Below are 26,960 nucleotides of genomic sequence, written 5' to 3'. Positions count from 1 at the left end.
AAAGCACTGTAAATTACGTAGGTAGAGCGTTATGTTTGAAGAACCATATATTACAATCTACATTTGATTTGATATATGATGATATGATTTGAAATATTACAATCTACAATTTTGAAATGGTAGAATGTAATACAACATATAAAAATAACGGTGAAAGTTAAAAAAAAAATGTTGCTTCGCACGCGAAAATTATTACGAAGATAATTTTAATTGCAAACTATGTTCTCTGCGTGGAAATACATATATATTCTAAAATTTTAATAAAAATTTCTCGTCTGATGCATCACTTACTTTATATTTATCTTAAATGTTCATCCGTGAAGCAAATATCGTAACATGCATACATTTGTATCGTTTCCCACGTGTGCAAATAAAAATAAAACAGGTCGGAATCATGCCACATTCCAATACATCGTATACGACGCTAGAATTGATCATTATGAAATTTCATTTTTTCATTCGTTATAAAATCTTCTTAATCGGATAATTTTGCTCATATTTAAAGCGTTTTGTGAGAATAAGGCGGTATATGAGGTAATTCAGTGTTCCAAGAATATTAGATTTGGAGAGCTAAAAGTATCAATTACATGATAACGCGATGCTGCAATTAGAAAAAAAATATACTTATCTAATATCATATATAACATAATATCACTATCTTGTACACCTGCGCAAATTTGATTTCGAACCAGATAAATCATGATTCAATGTTCTTGAAGCCATTCGATTTTCGCACGTACGTACAATTTTTTTGCTAATATTCCTCAAAATTAAATCGTTCGTCGACAAATAAATTATTTTTTATGCAAATTAGGACATTGAATATTATCTGGTTGTTTCTGACTATGCAGTAATCTTTGAGTTTTTACTTCCCAATCTCAGTTTCGTTTCAAGAGACAAATAGAATAATAATGTTCTGAGAAAACCTTCAATGTATCAATATACGTATCATTAATAACATTTAAAGATATCCCTCACACTTACAAAATTTGATCACCATAAGAGCACAGTTGCGTAGAAAGTGACGAAGAACGCAACGAATTTAACACTACAAACTTGTAATTTTTTCGTAGAAATTTTATGAATTTATAACGGGACATTTTAAAGATTCGAATTATTTATTGCAAAATATATGTTATTGGTAATTGTATCGTTAAGAAATTATTGGAGGTTCCAACGAATTATTGTGGGGCTATTAAAATATTAAAAAAAAAAAAATAAAAATTTCCAATTTATCAATTTCATCATTGCAAAATTGGAAATATTCTACGAAGACTTCTTTCTCCTTATATTATACGGATATCGGTATCTATCTAACGATCGAGATCAAACAATACCAAAGAAAAAAAAATGAAATAAAGAACGTAATCGAAAGTTATAAAGAATGATAATCTAATCTGTATTCTAATCGAACGCATAAGCAACGAACTCCATTAATAACTGAACATACGCATAATGTACACTCGTATTATTGACCTCCGATGACCCAAGAGTGGGATTCCCGGAGACAATCGCAGAGACACAGACAGAAAAGCGGATAAGGAACCGACGGTGATCCCCCGGCTGGAATTGCCACGAAGAGGACAGGGAAAAAGCTTCAGCGCAAAATTGGTATATAAGAGCAAGCTCCAGCCGATTGTGGTATAGAAATCGATCAGCTCTAAAAACAAGAGCATCAGAGATCTTGTATCAAAGAGTTCCAAGTGAATCAAAAAAACAATTTCCAAAATGAAATTCATCGTACTGGCTCTCTTCTGCATGGCTGCATACGCCGCTGCTCAAGAAATTGAACCTGAAGCTGTGGAAGAATACTACGTAAGAACTTTACTATATAATTAATTTTAAAATTGCTACTTAAAAATTAGCACTAAATGTGATTGAAACAATATTACAATAGGATAGTAGTTGGATAATTAGTACTTTCATTTAATAAATGACAATTTTTAAATCTGTAACTCTGCAACAATTTGAAAACTGCGTATGGTTTGGTTACAAATATGCAACTTAAAAATGTCATTAAGCGAGAGTTGTCTATGAAAATCTATAATAGAACGAATTTGAGAATTTTGACAAATTTTCCAACCCTACATCTTAAACTTAACATTTCTATTCTAAAAATTTGTAGCTTGTCAATTTGCCGAAATTACTAGTTAATGGAATATTATTCCACAACTGCGATCAAGTATCGATATTCGAAACTTGCCTTACAGCCATCATATCGTGAACTTTCCCGTTCCACCTCTCCGTTTCAAATTCCTTTTCCTATCGAGCCCGAATATGTTCCATGAAAAAAGGCTCTAGTCCCGTTCTTCGTTAACTGTGAATCCACATTTTTTTTTCTCAGGGCTCTCCTCGTTTTCGACGACACGCCGACCCTCAAGGGTCCCTCGTTATCAATGGACAGAAACCATTGAGCGGACCGGATCGTCGCCCATCCTTGGACGTCGATTATCATCAACGCGTCTACGACAGAAACGGAGTGAACGCGGACGCTTACGGTGGACTGAATGTTCGTCCCGGACAGCCTGCTCAACCACACTTGGGTGTCCAAATCGGGCGTGAATACAAGAACGGCTTCATCAGGGGATACAGCCAGGCTGAACGCGGTCCTGGCGGCAGAATCTCGCCCAGCTTCGGCATTGGTGGTGGATTCAGATTCAGACGCAACGTCGATGACATGATGTCAGAGGAACTAGGATATTAGATCCATCTATGCGTACAGTTAACGATTAGACTACGGATTTTTCTACAAATTCATAATTCTTTTGGACTCAATTAGAGAAACTTGGACAGAGATCAGCTTTTACGTAATATCAATTACTATTAGTATTGTCCCGTATTAATTGCATTTATTTAGTATTTAATGATTATTTATTTCAGATATGCATTTACTTTGTTTCATTTCGTATACTTTATGTAATTGATAAGACATTGTCGATTAAGAGATTGTACTTGAAAAGAAATGATAATAAATGTAATGTAATGACATAAATGGTGTATAGTTATTTGTCGCCAATGATAAAGGTAAACGAACTTGTCTAGTGCGAGTGAACTTTTAGCGCATTGAGTACAAGCGATAAGCGTTCAGAATTTAGCTAGTGCTTTTAATAGCTGGGCTTGACAGTGATGAGGTTACGGTAATACACGTATAGCATAGAATAATGATTATACATGGCAAAAATGATTTTGCACGTTTATTTGGGTCAATGTGATTTTAAAACAACCTGTGCCAAGTACTTTTAGGAAAAAACTTCGTGAATTAAGTTAAAATATTAAGTTAAAATATTATGTTAATATATTTTTAATAAAAATAAAAATAATGATAATTTACATAAAAATAACAATAAAGATTCTGTTAGTAAAAAGAAAATATGACAAAGTAGATATAAATTCGTTAATTTAACCATTACACAGTAATTAAAATTCGATACAGAACAAAATATTTGAATAGCAAGCATAAAGCTGTACAAATCAGGCCTGCCTGCCTTAAACCGCCCTAATTGTTCGGAATGAATTTTGGAGCTACCATCTTACATCAGACTGAACTAGCTTCCGTACAATTATTCTTTTGTCGGATTCGTGATTCTCGACAATTTCTCAATCTTGATTGAGAAAAACTTCCCCATTTCGTCCGCTAAGAAAGGCACCAGTGACGAATAACGTATGTCCGTGGCCGATGAAATGCGATAACGCGACCAGCTGAGAGATCACTTATGTGTCTGATTCTGAGATCACGTGCAGATTTTCCTTCAAGCTCGTTAGATCAACTTTCGTGATTAACCGATTATAGAGCGCGAATTCTGCGCACGCATATCTACTATCAAATGTCGTAATACCACATGTTAATACGATCATTGAAACATTTTCATTCGTGGCATTCTGATACATCAGCGACCTTTTATTCGCTTATACACTCTGTTAAAAATAATAAAATTGTTTGTGCGATCTGTTTGAGGAAGACGATGTTCGAATAGAAAATCTGCGGTCAATTGGATCTATTACCTTTTCGTTTCCGCGTAGCTGCCGAAATAAAATTGTATTTCAAAATAGAACTCCGATGAGGAAGAGGGACATTTTTAACTTAGAACTAACGACGATTCGCATTCGAGTCTTATTTTTATCTGACCAAATTATACATTTAAAAATGTATTGCACATTACATAAATTTTTATTACATCTTATTCGCAAAATCGAAGTACGGACATGGCGCCAAAGTCACAGGATATTGCCCATAGTATAATGCTAGTGACTCCCGTAGAAGTTAACGTATGGGTAGAATATATAATGCATATGGAAAATAAGCTTATTATACACAAACTCACACATTTACAACAAACGTTATGAACTTGCATAATTCTTATAACACTGTGTTATTCTTATACCGCCATGTTAAAATAATTACACTTTCTTCGAAATTATATTTTCCATTTCATTAGTATAAGATTTCCGATTTGCGCAATAGCAAATTACTCTTCTTTCAAGTTGTACCGTAGGTAGTAGCTGTTTCGACACTTATGGAGAAACAGTTCATCAACTCCCTGAATGGCTGAATTGGTCCTCCAAGCCCTAATTAGAGTTTAGAGTGTCCTGTTCACAAATGACTAAATTGAAGAAATCTAGAACAAGAGAGCTGGCAAAATTCAACATCTAAGAAATAATCAAGAGATTGTACGAATCTAGTTCACGTCGCTTCTTAAAAAACAATGAAACACCAACCGATACAATGAGTTTACTGTCCTCACAGATATTTTTTCTTATACGCGAACTCACTTTCTTCTTTCTTCTGCCTTTTTTATCCGCTATTTCGCAGAAATCAAAATGGGTGGAAATGGCGATAAGGGATACCAATTAAAGTAACGGCATTTAAACTTGAACACACGTAGGTATAAAACACGTTTAAACTACATTCTTGCACGTAACTGTAACTTGTGTGACGCAACGGTACCTGATGTTCTTGCGCGAAGATGAATGGAGACCGCGAACGGTTAGTTCTTTCTTGTCTCAGCTAACAAAATAGAGCATCAGGTAGGTTTGGATTTCCAAATACCGTGCAATTAGAGGTTTGTTGGAGAAGAAACGTACGACTAGGAAATCCTTACTTATAGTTAGTATGACGACTCCAACTCTGAAAAGAAGACACGAGAAAATCATCTTGATTTCTCACATAGAAATGATAAACAGGAAGCAATTTATCGGTCTTCAAGCGTTGACGATCAATCTTATAAAATGACTTTGTCATGTGTTTTCAACGATACGGACATCGACACTGCTTCATTTCTAACATGGTTAAAGACGCTTATATTTCTCTTTGTCATGTGTTGTCAAATGGAATATTGTATTTTGAAATAGTGCGACTAGAAACGAATAATGTTAAAATGTAGTTTTATGTTGGAATATTTGAATTGCAATAAACATGAATGAATTGTTTCCGATTTTATATAAATCATGGGCATAAAAACGAATCTGAAACAAGCGTTAATTCATTTATACGCTGAATAAATTCATAGAAATGAGTGTTCTTCGCATAAATAATCTTTTCTTTCTCGAGCGATTGTCTTTCCAGAGAGCAATACCATTAACGTGCTAACTTGTACAAATCTCATTTTTTATATAGATTATAATCGCATAAACAGAAAGTTACTTTATATTAGAACGGGACAAATTTTAAAGAATACAACGGGGCAAACGGAACAATTTTATAAAAATATATTATAATTGACAAGAAAAGCGAATGTACGATATAATTTAATGTAACGTAACAGACGAACTTTTAATTTGGATGAAGTACCAAACAAAAATTTTGGTTGCATACAAATATCAATTTTAAACTTTCTTCTGTCTGCCACTGTAGATATACAAGTACATTATTAATTTTTGTAATCCTAATTTAATACGTAACATTTAATACACCTGAAATTTAAGAGGAAATTTAAGAGGATATTCATTTGGAGTACATATGTGTAAATTGTATGGAAACAGTTTTGTAAAAATTGCTCGGCACATAGCAACCGTAACAGAAATTAGATTGATAGTATAGTAAACGCGAAACGCTAAAAGTGAAGAAAAAGGATAGAGAAAACGCAACTTTTTAGAAAACTGCTAAGTCAGCAACTTGTAGCAGACAGAAATGAAAGTACAGACATTGTGAGTTAAGATCAAAGTTTACTGAAACAACATATAAATTATTGCATAAACTGTTACACTGTTACATGTTATCTTAAATGCTTTTCAACGTTATAGGATCAAAACTTCTCCTGACTTTAAAATGTAATTACTTTCCGAATTATTTCCCAAAATTAACTTTTATTATAATTATCCAAACGAGTGATATGTAAATATACTTCGCCATATTATAACAGACCAAGTATATCATATAATACATACCACATAATACTAATGTTTCTTCAAATTTGTGTTAGTATAATTAAAGCCTGAGACTTGAAATAAACTTTATAAGAACGTTATAAAACCATGATCTCAGATTTACTGATAATAGCACTTCATTTCTTCAACACAATAAAACAGGAAATAAGAAATATATTCAAGTTCTATTAAGCACCATTTACTTCACTACATTTGAAGAATCGGGAAAATAACTTAACTCTTTACCGGCATAAATTTATCTCATTTACAGAACTGCAAAAACTCTTCAAACTCTTCGATCAATAAAATTTCCTAAGCGCTAAAGTCTATAAGAATAAACTTACATACATATTGCGCACTATGATTATAATTGCAAAAATCCTGTTCTCAGAGAACCGAATCACTCTGAGAATGAGGAAATTTGTAGAATTCTTTTGGATTCTTCGCTTAACTGTGTTTTATTTTTTCTTTTTGAATTCCTATGGTACTTCCCGTTAAATGAGTCTTTTAAAAGCCAAACTCTGCGTTTCGCTTTCTTAAGTTCATTAGTCAGAAACACGATTAATATCCAACTTCTAAAAGATAAATGACTTACTCCATAAGTTTGTAGTTTGCATAATTGCAAGGTATATTTTCAAAAACAGCGTTTCTAACATTATTAATTTTCTCTGTTTTGTGATTTTCAAATCGATCAATGCGACTTCCCAGTGAAGCAAATTTAATTAGCAAATCAACGTGTAATCACGTTTGCAGATAATTCTTTATATTTGCAAAGATATAATTGAGTTGCGTCACTTACAAAACAAAGATATAAACTGCCTCTAACATTAAGACTTCGGTGATACACTGACGAATGACAGAAATGTAGATCAACGGACTAAGCATGTATTTTTCTTTTCTTATCGGGAATTGGTTATTCTCTGAGTCAATCCTCACGGGGAAGAACTGGAATAAGCTCGTGTCGCGTAATGAAAGATACGTCTTGCAAAATACTCGGGCCAAGATTACCCATTATCTCAATCCTATATACGGTTTGTCACAACATTCATGTTTCACGCATGTAGATTAGAATTTTAAAGGTAGTAATCGCAAAACGTGGAAATTCTGAGTAACCACTTTGGTCCCACGGACTTCTGCAGTTCGTAAAGAGCAACAGAATGTGTATTGTACTCGTACAAACTACGAAGGTCGCGTATGAAAGAGAACACGCTAGCCTATATCGTCCCTATTGTTCTTCGGTGTTTATAATGCGTAGTATTCATAGGATAAAGCACAATTTTGAAAAAAAGAAAAAAAGCACTGTAAATTACGTAGGTAGAGCGTTATGTTTGAAGAACCATATATTACAATCTACATTTGATTTGATATATGATGATATGATTTGAAATATTACAATCTACAATTTTGAAATGGTAGAATGTAATACAACATATAAAAATAACGGTGAAAGTTAAAAAAAAATGTTGCTTCGCACGCGAAAATTATTACGAAGATAATTTTAATTGCAAACTATGTTCTCTGCGTGGAAATACATATATATTCTAAAATTTTAATAAAAATTTCTCATCTGATGCATCACTTACTTTATATTTATCCTAAATGTTCATCCGTGAAGCAAATATCGTAACATGCATACATTTGTATCGTTTCCCACGTGTGCAAATAAAAATAAAACAGGTCGGAATCATGCCACATTCCAATACATCGTATACGACGCTAGAATTGATCATTATGAAATTTCATTTTTTCATTCGTTATAAAATCTTCTTAATCGGATAATTTTGATCGTATTTAAAGCGTTTTGTGAGAATAAGGCGGTATATGAGGTAATTCAGTGTTCCAAGAATATTAGACTTGGAGAGCTAAAAGTATCAATTACATGATAACGCGATGCTGCAATTAGAAAAAAAATATACTTATCTAATATCATATATAACATAATATCACTATCTTGTACACCTGCGCAAATTTGATTTCGAACCAGATAAATCATGATTCAATGTTCTTGAAGCCATTCGATTTTCGCACGTACGTACAATTTTTTTGCTAATATTCCTCAAAATTAAATCGTTCGTCGACAAATAAATTATTTTTTATGCAAATTAGGACATTGAATATTATCTGGTTGTTTCTGACTATGCAGTAATCTTTGAGTTTTTACTTCCCAATCTCAGTTTCGTTTCAAGAGACAAATAGAATAATAATGTTCTGAGAAAACCTTCAATGTATCAATATACGTATCATTAATAACATTTAAAGATATCCCTCACACTTACAAAATTTGATCACCATAAGAGCACAGTTGCGTAGAAAGTGACGAAGAACGCAACGAATTTAACACTACAAACTTGTAATTTTTTCGTAGAAATTTTATGAATTTATAACGGGACATTTTAAAGATTCGAATTATTTATTGCAAAATATATGTTATTGGTAATTGTATCGTTAAGAAATTATTGGAGATTCCAACGAATTATTGTGGGGCTATTAAAATATTAAAAAAAAAAAATAAAAATTTCCAATTTATCAATTTCATCATTGCAAAATTGGAAATATTCTACGAAGACTTCTTTCTCCTTATATTATACGGATATCGGTATCTATCTAACGATCGAGATCAAACAATACCAAAGAAAAAAAAATGAAATAAAGAACATAATCGAAAGTTATAAAGAATGATAATCTAATCTGTATTCTAATCGAACGCATAAGCAACGAACTCCATTAATAACTGAACATACGCATAATGTACACTCGTATTATTGACCTCCGATGACCCAAGAGTGGGATTCCCGGAGACAATCGCAGAGACACAGACAGAAAAGCGGATAAGGAACCGACGGTGATCCCCCGGCTGGAATTGCCACGAAGAGGACAGGGAAAAAGCTTCAGCGCAAAATTGGTATATAAGAGCAAGCTCCAGCCGATTGTGGTATAGAAATCGATCAGCTCTAAAAACAAGAGCATCAGAGATCTTGTATCAAAGAGTTCCAAGTGAATCAAAAAAACAATTTCCAAAATGAAATTCATCGTACTGGCTCTCTTCTGCATGGCTGCATACGCCGCTGCTCAAGAAATTGAACCTGAAGCTGTGGAAGAATACTACGTAAGAACTTTACTATATAATTAATTTTAAAATTGCTACTTAAAAATTAGCACTAAATGTGATTGAAACAATATTACAATAGGATAGTAGTTGGATAATTAGTACTTTCATTTAATAAATGACAATTTTTAAATCTGTAACTCTGCAACAATTTGAAAACTGCGTATGGTTTGGTTACAAATATGCAACTTAAAAATGTCATTAAGCGAGAGTTGTCTATGAGAATTTTGAAAAATTTTCCAACCCTACATCTTAAACTTAACATTTCTATTCTAAAAATTTGTAGCTTGTCAATTTGCCGAAATTACTAGTTAATGGAATATTATTCCACAACTGCGATCAAGTATCGATATTCGAAACTTGCCTTACAGCCATCATATCGTGAACTTTCCCGTTCCACCTCTCCGTTTCAAATTCCTTTTCCTATCGAGCCCGAATATGTTCCATGAAAAAAGGCTCTAGTCCCGTTCTTCGTTAACTGTGAATCCACATTTTTTTTTCTCAGGGCTCTCCTCGTTTTCGACGACACGCCGACCCTCAAGGGTCCCTCGTTATCAATGGACAGAAACCATTGAGCGGACCGGATCGTCGCCCATCCTTGGACGTCGATTATCATCAACGCGTCTACGACAGAAACGGAGTGAACGCGGACGCTTACGGTGGACTGAATGTTCGTCCCGGACAGCCTGCTCAACCACACTTGGGTGTCCAAATCGGGCGTGAATACAAGAACGGCTTCATCAGGGGATACAGCCAGGCTGAACGCGGTCCTGGCGGCAGAATCTCGCCCAGCTTCGGCATTGGTGGTGGATTCAGATTCAGACGCAACGTCGATGACATGATGTCAGAGGAACTAGGATATTAGATCCATCTATGCGTACAGTTAACGATTAGACTACGGATTTTTCTACAAATTCATAATTCTTTTGGACTCAATTAGAGAAACTTGGACAGAGATCAGCTTTTACGTAATATCAATTACTATTAGTATTGTCCCGTATTAATTGCATTTATTTAGTATTTAATGATTATTTATTTCAGATATGCATTTACTTTGTTTCATTTCGTATACTTTATGTAATTGATAAGACATTGTCGATTAAGAGATTGTACTTGAAAAGAAATGATAATAAATGTAATGTAATGACATAAATGGTGTATAGTTATTTGTCGCCAATGATAAAGGTAAACGAACTTGTCTAGTGCGAGTGAACTTTTAGCGCATTGAGTACAAGCGATAAGCGTTCAGAATTTAGCTAGTGCTTTTAATAGCTGGGCTTGACAGTGATGAGGTTACGGTAATACACGTATAGCATAGAATAATGATTATACATGGCAAAAATGATTTTGCACGTTTATTTGGGTCAATGTGATTTTAAAACAACCTGTGCCAAGTACTTTTAGGAAAAAACTTCGTGAATTAAGTTAAAATATTAAGTTAAAATATTATGTTAATATATTTTTAATAAAAATAAAAATAATGATAATTTACATAAAAATAACAATAAAGATTCTGTTAGTAAAAAGAAAATATGACAAAGTAGATATAAATTCGTTAATTTAACCATTACACAGTAATTAAAATTCGATACAGAACAAAATATTTGAATAGCAAGCATAAAGCTGTACAAATCAGGCCTGCCTGCCTTAAACCGCCCTAATTGTTCGGAATGAATTTTGGAGCTACCATCTTAAATCAGACTGAACTAGCTTCCGTACAATTATTCTTTTGTCGGATTCGTGATTCTCGACAATTTCTCAATCTTGATTGAGAAAAACTTCCCCATTTCGTCCGCTAAGAAAGGCACCAGTGACGAATAACGTATGTCCGTGGCCGATGAAATGCGATAACGCGACCAGCTGAGAGATCACTTATGTGTCTGATTCTGAGATCACGTGCAGATTTTCCTTCAAGCTCGTTAGATCAACTTTCGTGATTAACCGATTATAGAGCGCGAATTCTGCGCACGCATATCTACTATCAAATGTCGTAATACCACATGTTAATACGATCATTGAAACATTTTCATTCGTGGCATTCTGATACATCAGCGACCTTTTATTCGCTTATACACTCTGTTAAAAATAATAAAATTGTTTGTGCGATCTGTTTGAGGAAGACGATGTCCGAATAGAAAATCTGCGGTCAATTGGATCTATTACCTTTTCGTTTCCGCGTAGCTGCCGAAAAAAAATTGTGTTTCAAAATAGAACTCCGATGAGGAAGAGGGACATTTTTAACTTAGAACTGACGACGATTCGCATTCGAGTCTTATTTTTATCTGACAAAATTATACATTTAAAAATGTATTGCACATTACATAAATTTTTATTACATCTTATTCGCAAAATCGAAATACGGACATGGCGCCAAAGTCACAGGATATTGCCCATAGTATAATGCTAGTGACTCCCGTAGAAGTTAACGTATGAGTAGAATATATAATGCATATGGAAAATAAGCTTATTATGCACAAACTCACACATTTACAACAAACGTTATGAACTTGCATAATTCTTATAACACTGTGTTATTCTTATACCGCCATGTTAAAATAATTACACTCTCTTCGAAATTATATTTTCCATTTCATTAGTATAAGATTTCCGATTTGCGCAATAGCAAATTACTCTTCTTTCAAGTTGTACCGTAGGTAGTAGCTGTTTCGACACTTATGGAGAAACAGTTCATCAACTCCCTGAATGGCTGAATTGGTCCTCCAAGCCCTAATTAGAGTTTAGAGTGTCCTGTTCACAAATGACTAAATTGAAGAAATCTAGAACAAGAGAGCTGGCAAAATTCAACATCTAAGAAATAATCAAGAGATTGTACGAATCTAGTTCACGTCGCTTCTTAAAAAACAATGAAACACCAACCGATACAATGAGTTTACTGTCCTCACAGATATTTTTTCTTATACGCGAACTCACTTTCTTCTTTCTTCTGCCTTTTTTATCCGCTATTTCGCAGAAATCAAAATGGGTGGAAATGGCGATAAGGGATACCAATTAAAGTAACGGTATTTAAACTTGAACACACGTAGGTATAAAACACGTTTAAACTACATTCTTGCACGTAACTGTAACTTGTGTGACGCAACGGTACCTGATGTTCTTGCGCGAAGATGAATGGAGACCGCGAACAGTTAGTTCTTTCTTGTCTCAGCTAACAAAATAGAGCATCAGGTAGGTTTGGATTTCCAAATACCGTGCAATTAGAGGTTTGTTGGAGAAGAAACGTACGACTAGGAAATCCTTACTTATAGTTAGTATGACGACTCCAACTCTGAAAAGAAGACACGAGAAAATCATCTTGATTTCTCACATAGAAATGATAAACAGGAAGCAATTTGTCGGTCTTCAAGCGTTGACGATCAATCTTATAAAATGACTTTGTCATGTGTTTTCAACGATACGGACATCGACACTGCTTCATTTCTAACATGGTTAAAGACGCTTATATTTCTCTTTGTCATGTGTTGTCAAATGGAATATTGTATTTTGAAATAGTGCGACTAGGAACGAACAATGTTAAAATGTAGTTTTGTGTTGGAATAATTGAATTGCAATAAACGTGAATGAATTGTTTCCGATTCAATATAAATCATGGGCATAAAAACAAATCTGAAACAAGCGTTAATTCATTTATACGCTGAATAAATTCATAGAAATGAGTGTTCTTCGCATAAATAATCTTTTTTTTCTCGAGCGATGTAACATGGATTGTCTTTCCAGAGAGCAATTCCATTAAAACGCTAACTGTTACATGTTATCTTAAACTGTTTTCAACATTACAGGATCAAAACTTCTCTTGACTTTAAAGTGTGATTACTTCCTAATTATTTCCCAAAATTAACTTTTATTATAATTATCCAAACATCGTTATTCGAAAGATTTAGTCGATTAATTCGAATATAGATGTTAGTACGAACTCCGCAATAATAAACTACACAAGCTTAATGAAAATAAACCCTATAGCATAAGCCATAATGAAAAAGAAAGTTACCACTGCCAAAACTAATCACTTGTACGCCTTATGTATAAATGAATATACATTAATTTACATAGATGCGTTCATATGGAAAACAAGCATTATGTTGATTAATAATTTCCGTGCACTTTGCACGCGGCTCTCAAACTAATTTACTTAGTATCAATGACGATTTATTTCGCCATGAGGGTCCAAGATGAATAGATCATGCTGAACGCGATACTCGGTTCGTCGGAGGCCAATGATCTCTGCTCGTTTCTTCGTAGTTACACGACGCAAACTATACTTCACGAGTATTTTTTTGCAAGCTCAGCTTTTTATTTCAAATCGTAATACGATTAACTGCATGCAGTTTTATGTTAAGTTATCTTTCATTAACTGTTTTTATAGTCAATACGTATACCATGAGCATAAATTCGTGGCACGCAGGTAAAATCAAGAAAATTTTATTACTTAAAACACGATGAAAATCAGGAATAACAAAATTGCGTTAGTTTTATTTTTAAGAACATCGAATATTGAAAACTTGGCAAGTAGACGTGTATTTGACTAATTTCTAACTGGATAAAAAAAGACAATTGGCAGGAGGCTATTCTACACTTTGCATGCTAAGACATGTCGAAAATATAGAATAAAACATTTTTTTTATCTGACGTCACATATTCGAGAAAATGAAAATTGAAAATTTCTTGACCAAACACGTTGAAACTCTATTTTCGTCAAACCAAAGCACGTCGAGGCTCCAATGAGAAACTGTTATTCTATACTTTTTTCTTACATTTGTATATAAAATAACTTATTGTCAATTGCCTATTTCTGTATATCTAAGAATTGTTCAAATACACGTGTGTACGTATACTTGACGAGCTTTTAAATTTGACTTTCTTAAAAAAAATACCTCCAACGCAATTTTGTTATTCTTGATTTTCGTTTTATTTATCTATCCAGTCTGTCTGATTTTACTTGTACCATAAATTTATACCCACGGTACATATATAGATCATTCGTATATCTTTTATCGAATAACAGAGAACGTAACTATTTACAAATATTTTTCTGCAAATATATTTTTCAAGTGTACTTTTTTACGTTTAAGTTCAAAATACAAAATTTCCAGTACGCTGAACGTTACGCTGTATTCCAAGATATACTTACAGATAGATCTCACACGAGCAATGATTAGAATAATCTATATTCTGTACAATTTAAAGTTCATGGCGTGATGTTGAAAATGATATAATAAACATTTGTAATCGATATCACGATAACACGTTTACAAATTTTAAATTAAAAAAATTAACAAATTTATCTACTGAAACTATATGCAATATAACTGTGTGTATATGTGGAAAATACTCGAAACTGAAAAACACTAAACATGCATTTTAACAAGTAATATAAAAGGTATATTGTAACTACTATTCTGTCATTCAGTAATCAAACTCACTTTTCCTACTTCATATGCAACAGCCGTTTATTTATCAAAGAATAACCATTAATATCAAGATGACGTCAGCTTGATAATTACTCACTCAGAGTGTTTGTTATTCAGATTATGTGCATAATAGATTATACAGATACTATTACTATTACGGAATTATTTCATTCATTATACAAATAATATAAATCATCATCAATGAATATCATTCAAATCATGATGTTGAAAAAATACGCAATCGTGATTTCGCTATTTTAACTTTGGCATGTGATAACGGTTTATATGGAACTGATACGAAAATAAATAAGTTCATAGAACGATGTTATTTATCAGTTAAATACCTCATGTAACGCGATATAATCGTTTGAATTGCGTCAATTAAATAAAGTCATAGAGTAAATAAAGTAAAAAATATTAGTCAATCTAAATATTCAATACTGAGATTTGGATCTACGTGTATATATATTCTTACTTTACTATTTATCAACTCACTTGAAATTGTTGAATTTACAATCATTACGTATATACAACATTATACTTTAATAAGTTATTAAACTATCTAGACGATAAATATATTTACTTTTCGTAAAATCGGTTTCATGTTTCTGTGCATTGTACCTCGTTTACGAAACTAATCCAAGGGATATATCTTTATCGGTAATATCTAATTAATAAGGATGAATTTTTCTCAACAAAATGCAACAAATACGAGAGTTTTAAGAAGGTTAATTATGTTAACCAAAGTGATTATCGAAGGATCAATTTTTAATAAGAATGCTATTAATTAAAAAAATAATTGTTATCTCTAATCAGGCTAGAGAATTAATGAATCACCGATTTATTAATCATTCGAGACAAATTATCGATATCAGCTAAAGGAATCTTAATTTAGGATATTCAATATTTAACAACTGTGACTAAAATTGTCCAAATATCGCTGGTATCAAAGGAAGAAATCTTTTTTCAATATAACGTATTTTCTGAGAAAACGATATCGGGAAATGATAAAAAAAATGTTTCTGGATACAAATATATGCTCGTGTAATATTCGTGATACGGTCTTGGATGAAGAAAGAGACTATAAACCAAACCGGATGAACATGTTTTTCGGAGCATCGCTAATACCTAATTTTATGTACAATAACGGAACACCTAAAGAACGTGGTCTTTTTGTGGATGACTAAAAGTTTATGGAAACGAAACGGGAACCAACTCACGTTGCTTCCGAAAATAGAGAACGGTCGGGTTCTCTTCTGCATTTTTCTAGACGCGTTGTAACATTTACAACATTAGTTCGCTATGTATTCTTTAGCAAGAACCGATCGTAGAGCGTGTTATATAACAGTTCCTCGATCACACCTCCACACAAACATTGAAGTTAAATCCTGTTCCTCGCTACATTAAGAACGAATCAGTAGAATTAGCAACTACGAAACAGGGTCACCTTGTTGAGCTCATTGTTAGCCGATAGCGAATGAATCATATGCAATTATTATTGCATAGTTACCAAATAGTTGTGGAAAAACAATTGCATATTTCTTATTTGCTCCTTTCTTTCTCCTCTTTTTATACTAGCCTTGCACGAATAGTATGTTCGGTGTATTTAAACATAGTTCTTTGAAATTCTTTTATAATAATTGAAAATAGTTCTGGGCCTTCTTGTACTCTACTTTCAGCTACTGGTTGTACGATAACTAATAAGTAAAAAGACATATATTTTCAGGTGACAAAATGAAATGGGCCTTATAATTTAACACTGAGAACAAGAGATTTCCTTTCTTAAGAGTCCTCTCAAGTATACTTTCGTTATAATTTAAAAAAAAAATCACTGAAGGATAATGCTGTTACTATGTTAAACAAAAATCCAAAGATATTTATCTTTCGTTAAAAAGGAAAAGTTTGTATATAATTATACACTTGTTGGTGAAAGTAATAGAAATTACTATTAATAATTTTTACCGAATCGTGAAAGAATGAAAATGAACCGTCCTTCGCTCGATGATTCATCAACTATATAACAATATTAGTAAATTAACAAGTTACAAATTATGTCAAGTTAAATTAAAGAGTTACAAGTGATAGATTTCTATTTTGTGATTATATTTTTGTGATGATTAAATATAATAATTAAATGACTTGTAATTTGTAAGATTTACTTGCAAATATTCATTTGCTTCATTATTAAACTCATTTTACTGTTATACAACTCGTAAAATTTCTTTCCATCCAGATTTTGTTTCGATGTCATTTGTGATCATTAACAATAATAACTTTCCTATCGTTCGCTTATTATTAAATAATAATAAAAAGATTTATTTGAATTTGTTTAACTTTATTAATTTCTAGAATAAAAAAATGTAATGGTGTGGCATATGTAATGGCATAAATTTCTTCCGATAATAACTTTTAAAAGTTAATACTGGAAAATTAAACTTAAAAAGCTTATAATTTCTAACTTGTACAATTTCACTAAGAATATCAGTTCAATTGTGAAAAATGATTCCGGCTCTATTACTTGTATTGTATTAAAATTCATTCAGTATTAATGATCAATATCATAAATGAATGAATCGACGACTCATGGAAATTCACCGAATTAATTAAAAGTGCAATTGGAAAAATGTAGCGATCAAGCTGTGAGCTCAGCACACGATAAACCCACTTCTACTTATACGTTCCTTGCATCGAATTGCACTGCTTCCAATCGATGACGTTCACGCATCTCACGCAGCTCTAAAATTAAAAAGCATCGACGACAGGTTACGACATCAGCTTATATGAATACAAATCCCGATAGCGTACTTCAACTTTCTTTTTCACTTTCGTGACTAAATATTCACATTTGCATAATTTGAATTATTTTGGTGCACTATTTCCCTGTAAAAATGATTTGCATAAGGTCAATTCACGGAGAATACGAGCAAGCAGATATATATATGTACATATAAACAATAGAAATTTACATATATTCCTATCAATTCTGAATACTTACATATTTCATCGCAAAGCAATATTGATAACTTGAATAGATACTTGGTAATAACTGCAAATTTGCAGAAATTATCGAAATAAAAATGATTATCATTATGAAGACGCTATTAATTGAAAGGATATATTAAATGATAGGATCTAATTGTAAAAAAAAATGGTAATAACATTATTAACCTTACAACGTAAATTTAGGTAAGGATATCCCTATATCCTACTTATTAACAACTATTCCGCTTGTCGTAGTGGGAACATTATATCTATTTGTTCGAAATTCGCTTGCTATAAATTAAGTGCTTTTAACACACTGTGAATGAAAATAATGGAAAAAAGTGGCCCGCTAAAAGTAATGCCAAGAAACGCTACGTTTAAAACGGCTCCTTTCGAACCACTCAATAGCTGTGAAATTGCACCCGCTGCTTGTTACTGCACGGCAATTTTCAGGATACAATTACTATCGTTCAACCAGCAAAAAACGATAGCCTGACTAACACGTCTTTCGATTTATTTACACGTGTCAATTTCATGAAGTACTTACGAATGAATACTATTTAATCTGACTGATACGATATAACTGATATGTTGGATAAATACAATTATCAAAATATTAAATCAGTATTAGTAATAATAATTTACTTTAGTATTTTTTGCAAAGTAATATAATTGAAATCGATAATAATTACTTAATACGCAATTATAAATAATAAGCAAATAATGATAAATAATTATAAATTACATGTTTGCCTGAATTTTATAAATTAAGTGCTCTCATCATAACTTTATAAATTTAGTAATCACTACTGGTTTCATTTACTTTATTATATACGAATATTCGTATCTATAAATAATCCTTATATCATGAACGTTACACACGATTACACGCGTTCCGCAAATTTTACTGCTATCGAATTTTACTTTCGTCGAAAGTCAAATGTTTACTTATTAAGTAATCAGTGCACGGTGAACGTTCGCACGTTCGCTGCTTATGTGGAATTAGTGCACGTTGCACTCGATTTTTCCCAACTGTTGCATCTGATGTAGAACTCGTATAGTACAGATTGTCCCTCCCTGAATACACTCACCGGTCATTCTATTTACAGAATGACATATTTCGTGGTACGTTGGCACTTTCACGAAATTTCTTCGAAGTTCGTGACTTCTACGCGTAACTTCATCCGCAGTTTTTAATGATAACCTCATCGCTCTGCGAGACCTTTAACATTATCGACATTCACATCGCTGTAACACCTTCAGACCGTGTACGAACTTGATCTTATCGAGGGATCGAAGCACATAGAAATTGCATGCTCGCATTGTGGTTAGATTAAACGTCGAAACATTTACACAAAACACACTATATCCGAGAGAGGCTATTTTTAAGATTCTTGTCGCACCATATTCATATATCTCGCATATTTTTCAATGCTAAATTATGTGATGGACGTATGCTAAAAACATAGTAAATGGATCTTTTTCTCACGTTTCACAACTGGCGTTCGATAAGATACACTCCTAGATAGAATTAACCCGTGTGGAAAAAAGAAATTGCATCAGAATGTGCCTATGATGTAATAGGACAGGAACATAAAACAATACAAAAATGCAGTAAACGTAGTACGAAACGTACTAAAATATGTAACGTACGGAGACAATAAATAGTTCTTACTGAAGATATTTATATCAATTCCGTGTACGTATACCACATAAAATACAGCATAGAGAACTTATTAACGAATAGTTAACCCTTCGAATCACAAAACCAGCGGTCGCAATATAGTTGTTCCGACTATCTAACAAACGTATTCCAAATTATGCGAATATACATAACTCGCAATGTTGCTATCTCAAAAACGTTGGCTCCAAGTGTAACGAACCCTAACCTTGACATTATGAAATCCATCGTCGAGTATATACACAATATAAAACAAGGTCAATAGCAAGAAGGATACTTACTCAATAAAAACGACATATATCCATAATAATCTAAAGTTCGATCGATGCGCCCTCCTTTTGAGCGGTAGAAAGGTAAATAAGAGAGGTGGATGCCCGTGAGAAAATCAGAAAGAGATATAAATTTCGGATGAATTTCTCACCTGATCGATCGGCACGTCGATGAAATCAGCGAGCCAGGAAAATGTCCGGGAACCGTCATAATAGTCCTCCATGGTCGTGGTCATTGTCAATGGTCATACAAATCAAATAAATACGCGCGCACACAGCACCCGTCACGTTGACGGTACCAACGTGTGCCTTTAGAGGACACGGTCCTACTCCGTTCGGTTGCTCTCTCTCGAGGGAATATGATCGTTAGAACGCAACGACTCAACTACGATAGAGATGCGATGACGCCGTCAACGACGGTTCCTGAAATGCAGCGCCGCTACGTTCCGCGCCGGCTAGCAGCCTTGCCGGTATTCAGGGCCGTATCTACGGGTAGTATAATCAATTGCACGTGATGTGCTGGACTGTAGATCCTCGCTTATAGTTGAATGGTGAAATAGTATTTGGCTACGGGCCCGTAGATATCTGGCTCGTACATCTGGCGTGACTCGATGATTAATCAAATATTAACGACTGTGACGGAATTCAAATTTTAAACTATAATGTTCCTTTTTCATACAGAATTCTTTTAGTAATACACGTATGCATGTATTGCTTAATTGCAAATCTTACTAGATTTACGATATCCTTTTACATAATTTTTCACAGTTCAAATAAATGTATTGATTTATAGATGACTTTTTATTATAATTTGCTGTGCATGAATTTTCAGATTTATTTTCCTTCATTAGGTTTTATAATTATATATGTGTGTGTGTGTGCATATGTCATATATTGAAATTATTTGTATCGTAAATATATTCATAGCTAACCGTATTTTATATTATATAGGAAATAAAATGAAACGTATTTGCCATACGTAGGTTTATTTCAAAAAGGTATACCAGATAATCGGAAAAATAATAAGCAAGTCAAACATACGAACGAACAAGACATAATCGCAAGAAACGAATATTCCAAGGAGGACATAAGATCATTAAAGTCTTAATACCTATTTGTATCTGGCGTTCATTCTTATAATTATTAAATGGCATTGTTATTGTCAAATATGTAGCATCATAAATCATAATATAATATCGTAATGACTTCATCAAAAACTTTTTGTAAAATTTTTCGATATAATAACAAAATTGAAAACTAATTCCTTTTTTTATGAAAATGCGAAGGCTTAGCTTTAGTGAAAACAAATTTATGGAAAAACCACAAACATATACATGTATTAATACAATAAAAATATTATCTTTTCCGTTAAAGAACACTTCATGTGTATTAACTTTCTGTATGATCCAACGGTCTAGAAGTGGGGAAGCAACGAGAGGAGGAGATAGAAGAGATGCTGAAGGAAGAACTTAATGCCAAAGCATACAGTCATGAACATAGAAATATAGGAATATAGCACAAGTACACTAGGATATACGAGAGGGAAATTTTCAAGAAAAGAAAGTAAGGAGGCGAACACGGAAAAGGGAAAAGGAAGAACTCAACTCTCTGAATAATACTATGGTTCTTTTTGCATATTTTATGAATTGTTGAAGTATTATTGTACTTACATACGGATATACGTATATATACGAATGGAGCAATAAATACTTATACTTGCTTACTAACTTTTTATACATTTTAGTAAAAAATTACATGAATTATTTAAATAGGTCTTTTAGATCTTTACAACTACTATCACAAAGATAATCTAAAATTAATTCTATTGTATAATCATGTTATAAATATTTATATTTTAAATATAATATGTCCTATTTTATCATAGTTTAAAATATTAAATATTTATTGTTATAGTTTGAATGCATTTTTTTGTATTTAGTATCTCACATTATTGACTAATTTAATTAAATATTGTATTTTTCATAACAGGAAATGTTACTAGTTACTAGTAGTTACGTAGTATTACGTAGTTACGTAGTAACATCTTTTAATTCGTAAAAAAGAGTTACCTTGTATGAAGTATATAAGGTACTAGATACTCACTGGTAAACAATGATTTTGGTGATTATCTAATTATTAAGACCACGTGTGTGCGGGAAAGATTAAAATATTGATTTTATAAAATATTGAGTAAATTATTTTGTAAAATTATAAAAAATACAATATACTCAAACAATGGCTGCCAATGATGCTATGGAAGGCAATAAACTGGCAGAATCAGAATTGCAAGAATTTTTTATGGCTGAAAAGCAAAAGGCACAAATTCAAGCTCAGGTGAAGTAGATCTTATGCCATAATCAGAAACTAAAAATGTTGTTCTTGTTACTTATGAATTGTTTTATTTGAAATTTGAAATTTATTGTAACGCATTAGAGAGGTTAATTTATTGAACATCGTGTATATTGTGTATATTGAACATGATTTTTTATTGATACTGTTGTTTTATAATCAAAAATTTTTTAATAGCAATAATGTAATTTTAGATCCACGAATTCAATGATATTTGTTGGGAAAAGTGTGTTGATAAGCCAGGAGTCAAATTGGACAGTCGAACAGAAACATGCTTAAGTAATTGTGTTGATAGATTTATAGATGTTTCGCTTTTAATTACAAATCGTTTTGCACAAATTTTACAAAAATCTGTAGGAAACATGTAATATTAAACAAATTGTGCTTATAATAGTTGCATTGTTATTGCCTAATATATGAAATAAAGCTCTTTTTATCTCATTTATATATTGAAACAAGTGTTTGCGCACACACGTATGTGTTGAAAATAAAACATTACTTAATATTGATCAAATAACAAAAGCAATTATGTATTTTCTTTAACAAAATCATTTTTTTAAATATATTTATACAAAAATTCAATGTATATGTTACAAAATGTACATCCTAACTTACAAATAGCTGCAAAATTTTTCAATTTGTTTGAGGACTATAGAAATATAGTATATAACAACTATGATGTTATAACAAGCATGTTTTTTTTCAAGTGATACATGCTATTTTAATATCACATTATACATATTGAATAACTTTTAAGAATATAATAATTATGTTGAACTTAAGTAGTGCAATTAATTGCATTTATATATATAAATTAAAAATCTATAGAAAATTCTTCTGATTCTGTAAAGATGTCAACAAAAAATCAGAATCTCCTAATTGGTAGAAATAACATTGTAAGTATTTTTGCAGTTAAAGTATTTAACTTTCAGTTTATATATTCAAATATTTGAAATGCTGAATCTCATTGTTGGGGAATTCAAAAAATAAATTTAGCAATGCAATTATTTTTAATTTTAATTAATTTATTAAAGGAAGTTGCATCTCTCTTTTTCTACAGAAGATGATCAAATACATTTGCTTGAGCAATAACAATTTAGATAAATGCTTGAACATTTAATTTGTAAATTTATTTATGATAAACTTAATAATTTTCTACTGAGTTTAAGGAATTGTAATGATAACCCCATAAAGAAGAGCACTCGCTTTTGGAATATATAACCAGAAAATATTCAAAAGTCTTAGGAAAAATATAGTACAAGAGATGTAACTCCATTTAAATTCTTTAATATTCTCGAAAATATATATTTTAATTGAAATATATAGGACTAATTTGTAGGTATCATTCTTGAATGCTGATAATTTACTAATTCAAATTCACAAAGTGTTAAAGATTAGTTTGTATATGAATCTTTTGAACTAAAAATAGATATTTTACATATTTCAGCTAAATGTAGGTTTGTTACAGTAGTATTTAATATTTTTTGCAAAAATTAGAATATATTTTATTTGTTTTCAACAAAGAAGAACTATTCAAAAACTAAAAGTTAATCATGAAAGGATAAAATTTTAGAATAGAAGTATCAATTTATACAGGAACAGTTTACTTTAGAATATTAGTGTAGGAAATTGGAATGGTTATTTGTATCTTAAGATTAAATATTATGTTTTCTGATTTGTTTATAGTACTATATTAAAAATGCACTCAATATGCAATTAATATCAACTATAAAGTAAAAATAAATATAAATAACAATGTTTTTCAGCTCAACAATTGTGGACACACCAACTTTTATATGGAAATAGTTGTATAACAAAATAGAATTTGCATATACATTTTGTGTAAGTTGTATGTCCATTTTAACGCGATATATATGTATATATTATATATAATCTAGTATGTATTATATATAATATATATTTTCTGTGTATTCAAACATATATGTATTACATTATTTTCAATTCTCTAATTAATAAATACTTCTGAACATTGCCAGTGTTACTATGCATAACTTGCATTGAATTTTTAATTTAACATGATCAGATGCATACTGGCCTCTGTGGAAGACACATGTTGTAAAATGCATCTTTTTTCCAAAAATCTTTTGATTTCCATCCACACCAACCTTTGCTTATTATACTTGGTAAATGATCACGACCTGTATAATGAGGGTCCAAAATTAAGAATTTAACATCTCCAGTAATTTGATCATAGCTGACTCCTAAAATTGTATGTGCTAACACTCCTCCACCTATAATTTATTTATATATAAAATTTAAAAAAGTAAACGATTATTTTTACATCGGAGAGGAAGAGTTAATTACCAATCATTACTGGTGTACCCTGTGTCTGAAAGTGATGTAGTAGATTTGGAGCTAATGATGATACTTCTTCACCTGTAGATGCACAGAGTATTTTAACGCTAATATCCAAAAGACTTTCCAGTACAAAACCTACTTCCGTAGAGCCAATCCATTGTTTACTATCAATAAAATTTGCAGGTTTGTCTCCTATGTTAACTAAACATTTCTGTATTACACGATGAGAAGGTATTGGTATTTCAGTGTAACCTTGTAACCTGTAATGATTAATCTACAATTAAATAAAATTAGATAGAAAGTTTATAATTTCCTACAATTAAAGTTACCTGAACCATGAAATAATGGTTTGTAAGGATCTGTATGCACATCCCCAACCATTATCATCAAAATTATCTTGCATATAATGATGATACATATATGAACCTTGTACAAGTTGTACTTTTCGATTGCCATTTAATGTATCTAATTAAGAAATTCATGATAAGATATAGAAATAGTAATATGATATAATGTAGTGCAACATACTGTAATATAATATAATGTGATATCATCACTATATTAAACATACCATCATTTATCGAAATTGCTTCGTGAGGATTTCTAAGTATATTCTCTGTTTGTGAATCATTATCAAATTTCACAGCATTTGCATAACGAAAATACGGCCTAGTCATATCTAATCCCAAAATTTTATGTAAATTTTCACGATATTCCACTGAAATTTAATCAGATATATATACATATATATTATATTATATAAATATATTAAATTTTATATTTTACACAAAATGGAAAATCTTACTTGTTTCTTTATCACTATAACCACTTGGATAAACTACTGTGATCAGATGCCCAAAACCTTGAGGTTTGAAGTGTATGGGTACTGGAAGTTTTATAGATGTTTCTGATTTTTGCAGTTGATTCTCAAAACATTTTTCTATCAATTTAATACTTCGACACATGGATTCTACCAATATGCCATACAGATCTGCTGAACTTACATTGAGGTTGACCAATGATAGTGTATCAATAAATAAATTACATTCCAAGCTATTAAATGGTCCTATATTATAAATATTACATTTGTTTGAATTCATTCATTGCATATTGAAAAATATGAATATAATATTTAATATTAAAAAATATAAATATAATACGTTTTATATAATGAAGTACTGGAGCATATTTAACATTTTCTTCAGAAAGTCTGTCTCCAGATATTTTTAAAAGTATATAAGCATTTACAGCATCCTAGTAATTTAATAAAATTAATACATATTTTTGAAGAGTATCAAAGCCATAGGCAATATTATAAAAGATACTAAAAAACATACCTCCATTCCCATAGCTTTCACAGCTTTTTTCACATTTTTATTTCCTTCATAATCAGATATGTCTAGAATTTCTCTTAAAGATATATCTTTTTCAATATTTTCATTGTTAAAAAGGAAAGCATTCTTTGATGGAAAATGAATTCCTACTTTTCCTGATACAATCTGTACAAAGTAATTAGTATATATAATATGATAATAACAGTTTTTTTTTTATAAAACACAAATAACTTACATTTTTTCTTGATTCTTCTAACACTTCCATTATATTATCATTTTGTGCAATTAATGGCAGGCTTCCTCTTAACCTAATATAAATAAATTCTCGACAAATATCATTCTCATTAATGACATTTATATCAGTAACAGGTTCAAGTTTTAAATGAATATAAAAATATGCCTGTATCTTTAAATAGTCATGTGTGTACTTCAAAAATAATGGATTATCTGTGATATCAATGTCCTAAACAATTATAACATGTAAACGTTAAAAGAATAAATTAAAATAAATATATTTTCTTCTATTTCTGCAGAATTACATTTAACATATTTTTACCTGAAACGCATCAGAAAGTTTTTCTTCACATTGACCCACATGTAAAATGCCACAAAGGTATACTTCTGCTGACATATGTAATTGTAACATCGTATGATTTATGTTGGTTTCAACATTATCTGCTATATGTACACTGAATGTCAATACTGTCAATGTGTTATTATACATAACACCATATAAATGACCTGTTACACCATCCTTTATATTTTTTAAACGCTGAAAAATTACATTACTTATAAAATAAGTTTATGTCACAACACAGCAAAAAATAGAAAATATTAAGAGACATATTAGAAATTACCTCTATGACATTAGATAAAATTCGCAATTGCGGCGCCATTTCAGCAATCTAATTATAAACTAGTTTTTTATATAAATTAATTCCGCATTAAGTGTGTGCTATCGCCATATGGCAAGGTTTGATTCAAAAAGTACATTAGAACAGGTGTAGTCATCCAATCAAAATTATATGAAGTACAAGATACAGGCAGTTCAAGTGTCATCAACTAAACGTATGTAGACGGTAACAGAATGATCATGCGTAGTTACGTATAGTTACCAAACTAATTATATTT

At 31.5% G+C, this 26,960-nt stretch overlaps 5 protein-coding genes across 6 annotated transcripts in view; 3 read left to right on the top strand and 2 right to left on the bottom strand.

Annotated features, from left to right (window-relative positions):
* LOC126878123 (lysophospholipid acyltransferase 6) overlaps window positions 1-20,264 on the bottom strand; it is a 49,516-nt gene extending 29,252 nt beyond the window's left edge. Inside the window, exon 1 of the mRNA XM_050640623.1 lies at window positions 19,980-20,264. Within this exon, the coding sequence (XP_050496580.1) occupies window positions 19,980-20,063 (84 nt within the window). The 5' untranslated portion in view covers window positions 20,064-20,264. The remainder of the gene's footprint in view (window positions 1-19,979) is intronic.
* Window positions 1,626-2,992, top strand: LOC126878164 (hymenoptaecin-like). The gene is made up of 2 exons (XM_050640723.1): window positions 1,626-1,815; window positions 2,345-2,992. Exons 1-2 carry the CDS (start codon window positions 1,729-1,731, stop codon window positions 2,702-2,704), a joined length of 447 nt encoding a protein of 148 aa, XP_050496680.1. The 5' UTR covers window positions 1,626-1,728; the 3' UTR covers window positions 2,705-2,992.
* Window positions 9,281-10,622, top strand: LOC126878165 (hymenoptaecin-like). The gene is made up of 2 exons (XM_050640724.1): window positions 9,281-9,469; window positions 9,975-10,622. Exons 1-2 carry the CDS (start codon window positions 9,383-9,385, stop codon window positions 10,332-10,334), a joined length of 447 nt encoding a protein of 148 aa, XP_050496681.1. The 5' UTR covers window positions 9,281-9,382; the 3' UTR covers window positions 10,335-10,622.
* A 1,577-nt stretch (window positions 20,265-21,841) lies between the features above and the next one.
* Window positions 21,842-22,621, top strand: LOC126878168 (mitochondrial import inner membrane translocase subunit Tim8). Its single transcript, XM_050640727.1, has 2 exons — window positions 21,842-22,161; window positions 22,371-22,621. Exons 1-2 carry the CDS (start codon window positions 22,063-22,065, stop codon window positions 22,542-22,544), a joined length of 273 nt encoding a protein of 90 aa, XP_050496684.1. The 5' UTR covers window positions 21,842-22,062; the 3' UTR covers window positions 22,545-22,621.
* On the bottom strand, window positions 22,457-26,904 carry LOC126878115 (ufm1-specific protease 2). 2 transcript variants are annotated; one of them, XR_007695563.1, is made up of 11 exons: window positions 26,687-26,904; window positions 26,386-26,601; window positions 26,065-26,292; window positions 25,833-25,994; window positions 25,656-25,749; window positions 25,301-25,561; window positions 25,067-25,213; window positions 24,825-24,960; window positions 24,635-24,755; window positions 24,502-24,573; window positions 24,280-24,428 (listed from the first exon to the last, which is right to left on the bottom strand). XR_007695563.1 is itself a non-coding variant. In XM_050640608.1 (10 exons), the coding sequence occupies exons 1-10, from the start codon at window positions 26,723-26,725 to the stop codon at window positions 24,217-24,219; spliced, it is 1,749 nt and encodes a 582-aa protein (XP_050496565.1). In that variant the 5' UTR covers window positions 26,726-26,903; the 3' UTR covers window positions 22,457-24,216. The 2 variants fall into 2 exon arrangements, 1 of the variants encoding a protein (XP_050496565.1); XM_050640608.1 differs by having other exon boundaries at window positions 22,457-24,428; window positions 24,502-24,755; window positions 26,687-26,903.
* Between the last annotated feature and the right edge of the window lie 56 nt (window positions 26,905-26,960).

This window comes from Bombus huntii, chromosome 2, assembly GCF_024542735.1.
Source record: "Bombus huntii isolate Logan2020A chromosome 2, iyBomHunt1.1, whole genome shotgun sequence".
NCBI lineage: Eukaryota > Metazoa > Arthropoda > Insecta > Hymenoptera > Apidae > Bombus > Bombus huntii.
Note: the sequence above shows the minus strand (reverse complement) of the source record. Positions and strands in the feature narration are given on the sequence as shown.

Coding starts and splice junctions, on each gene's coding strand:
- LOC126878164 (XM_050640723.1), top strand. CDS start 1,729: ATGAAATTCATCGTACTGGCTCTCTTCTGCATGGCTGCATACGCCGCT. Junction 1,816..2,344: donor AAGCTGTGGAAGAATACTAC/GTAAGAACTTTA, acceptor TTTTTTTCTCAG/GGCTCTCCTCGTTTTCGACG.
- LOC126878165 (XM_050640724.1), top strand. CDS start 9,383: ATGAAATTCATCGTACTGGCTCTCTTCTGCATGGCTGCATACGCCGCT. Junction 9,470..9,974: donor AAGCTGTGGAAGAATACTAC/GTAAGAACTTTA, acceptor TTTTTTTCTCAG/GGCTCTCCTCGTTTTCGACG.
- LOC126878168 (XM_050640727.1), top strand. CDS start 22,063: ATGGCTGCCAATGATGCTATGGAAGGCAATAAACTGGCAGAATCAGAA. Junction 22,162..22,370: donor AGGCACAAATTCAAGCTCAG/GTGAAGTAGATC, acceptor ATGTAATTTTAG/ATCCACGAATTCAATGATAT.
- LOC126878115 (XM_050640608.1), bottom strand. CDS start 26,725: ATGGCGCCGCAATTGCGAATTTTATCTAATGTCATAGAG. Junction 26,602..26,686: donor TTTTATCTAATGTCATAGAG/GTAATTTCTAAT, acceptor GTAATTTTTCAG/CGTTTAAAAAATATAAAGGA. Junction 25,995..26,064: donor TAGAAGAATCAAGAAAAAAT/GTAAGTTATTTG, acceptor TACTTTGTACAG/ATTGTATCAGGAAAAGTAGG.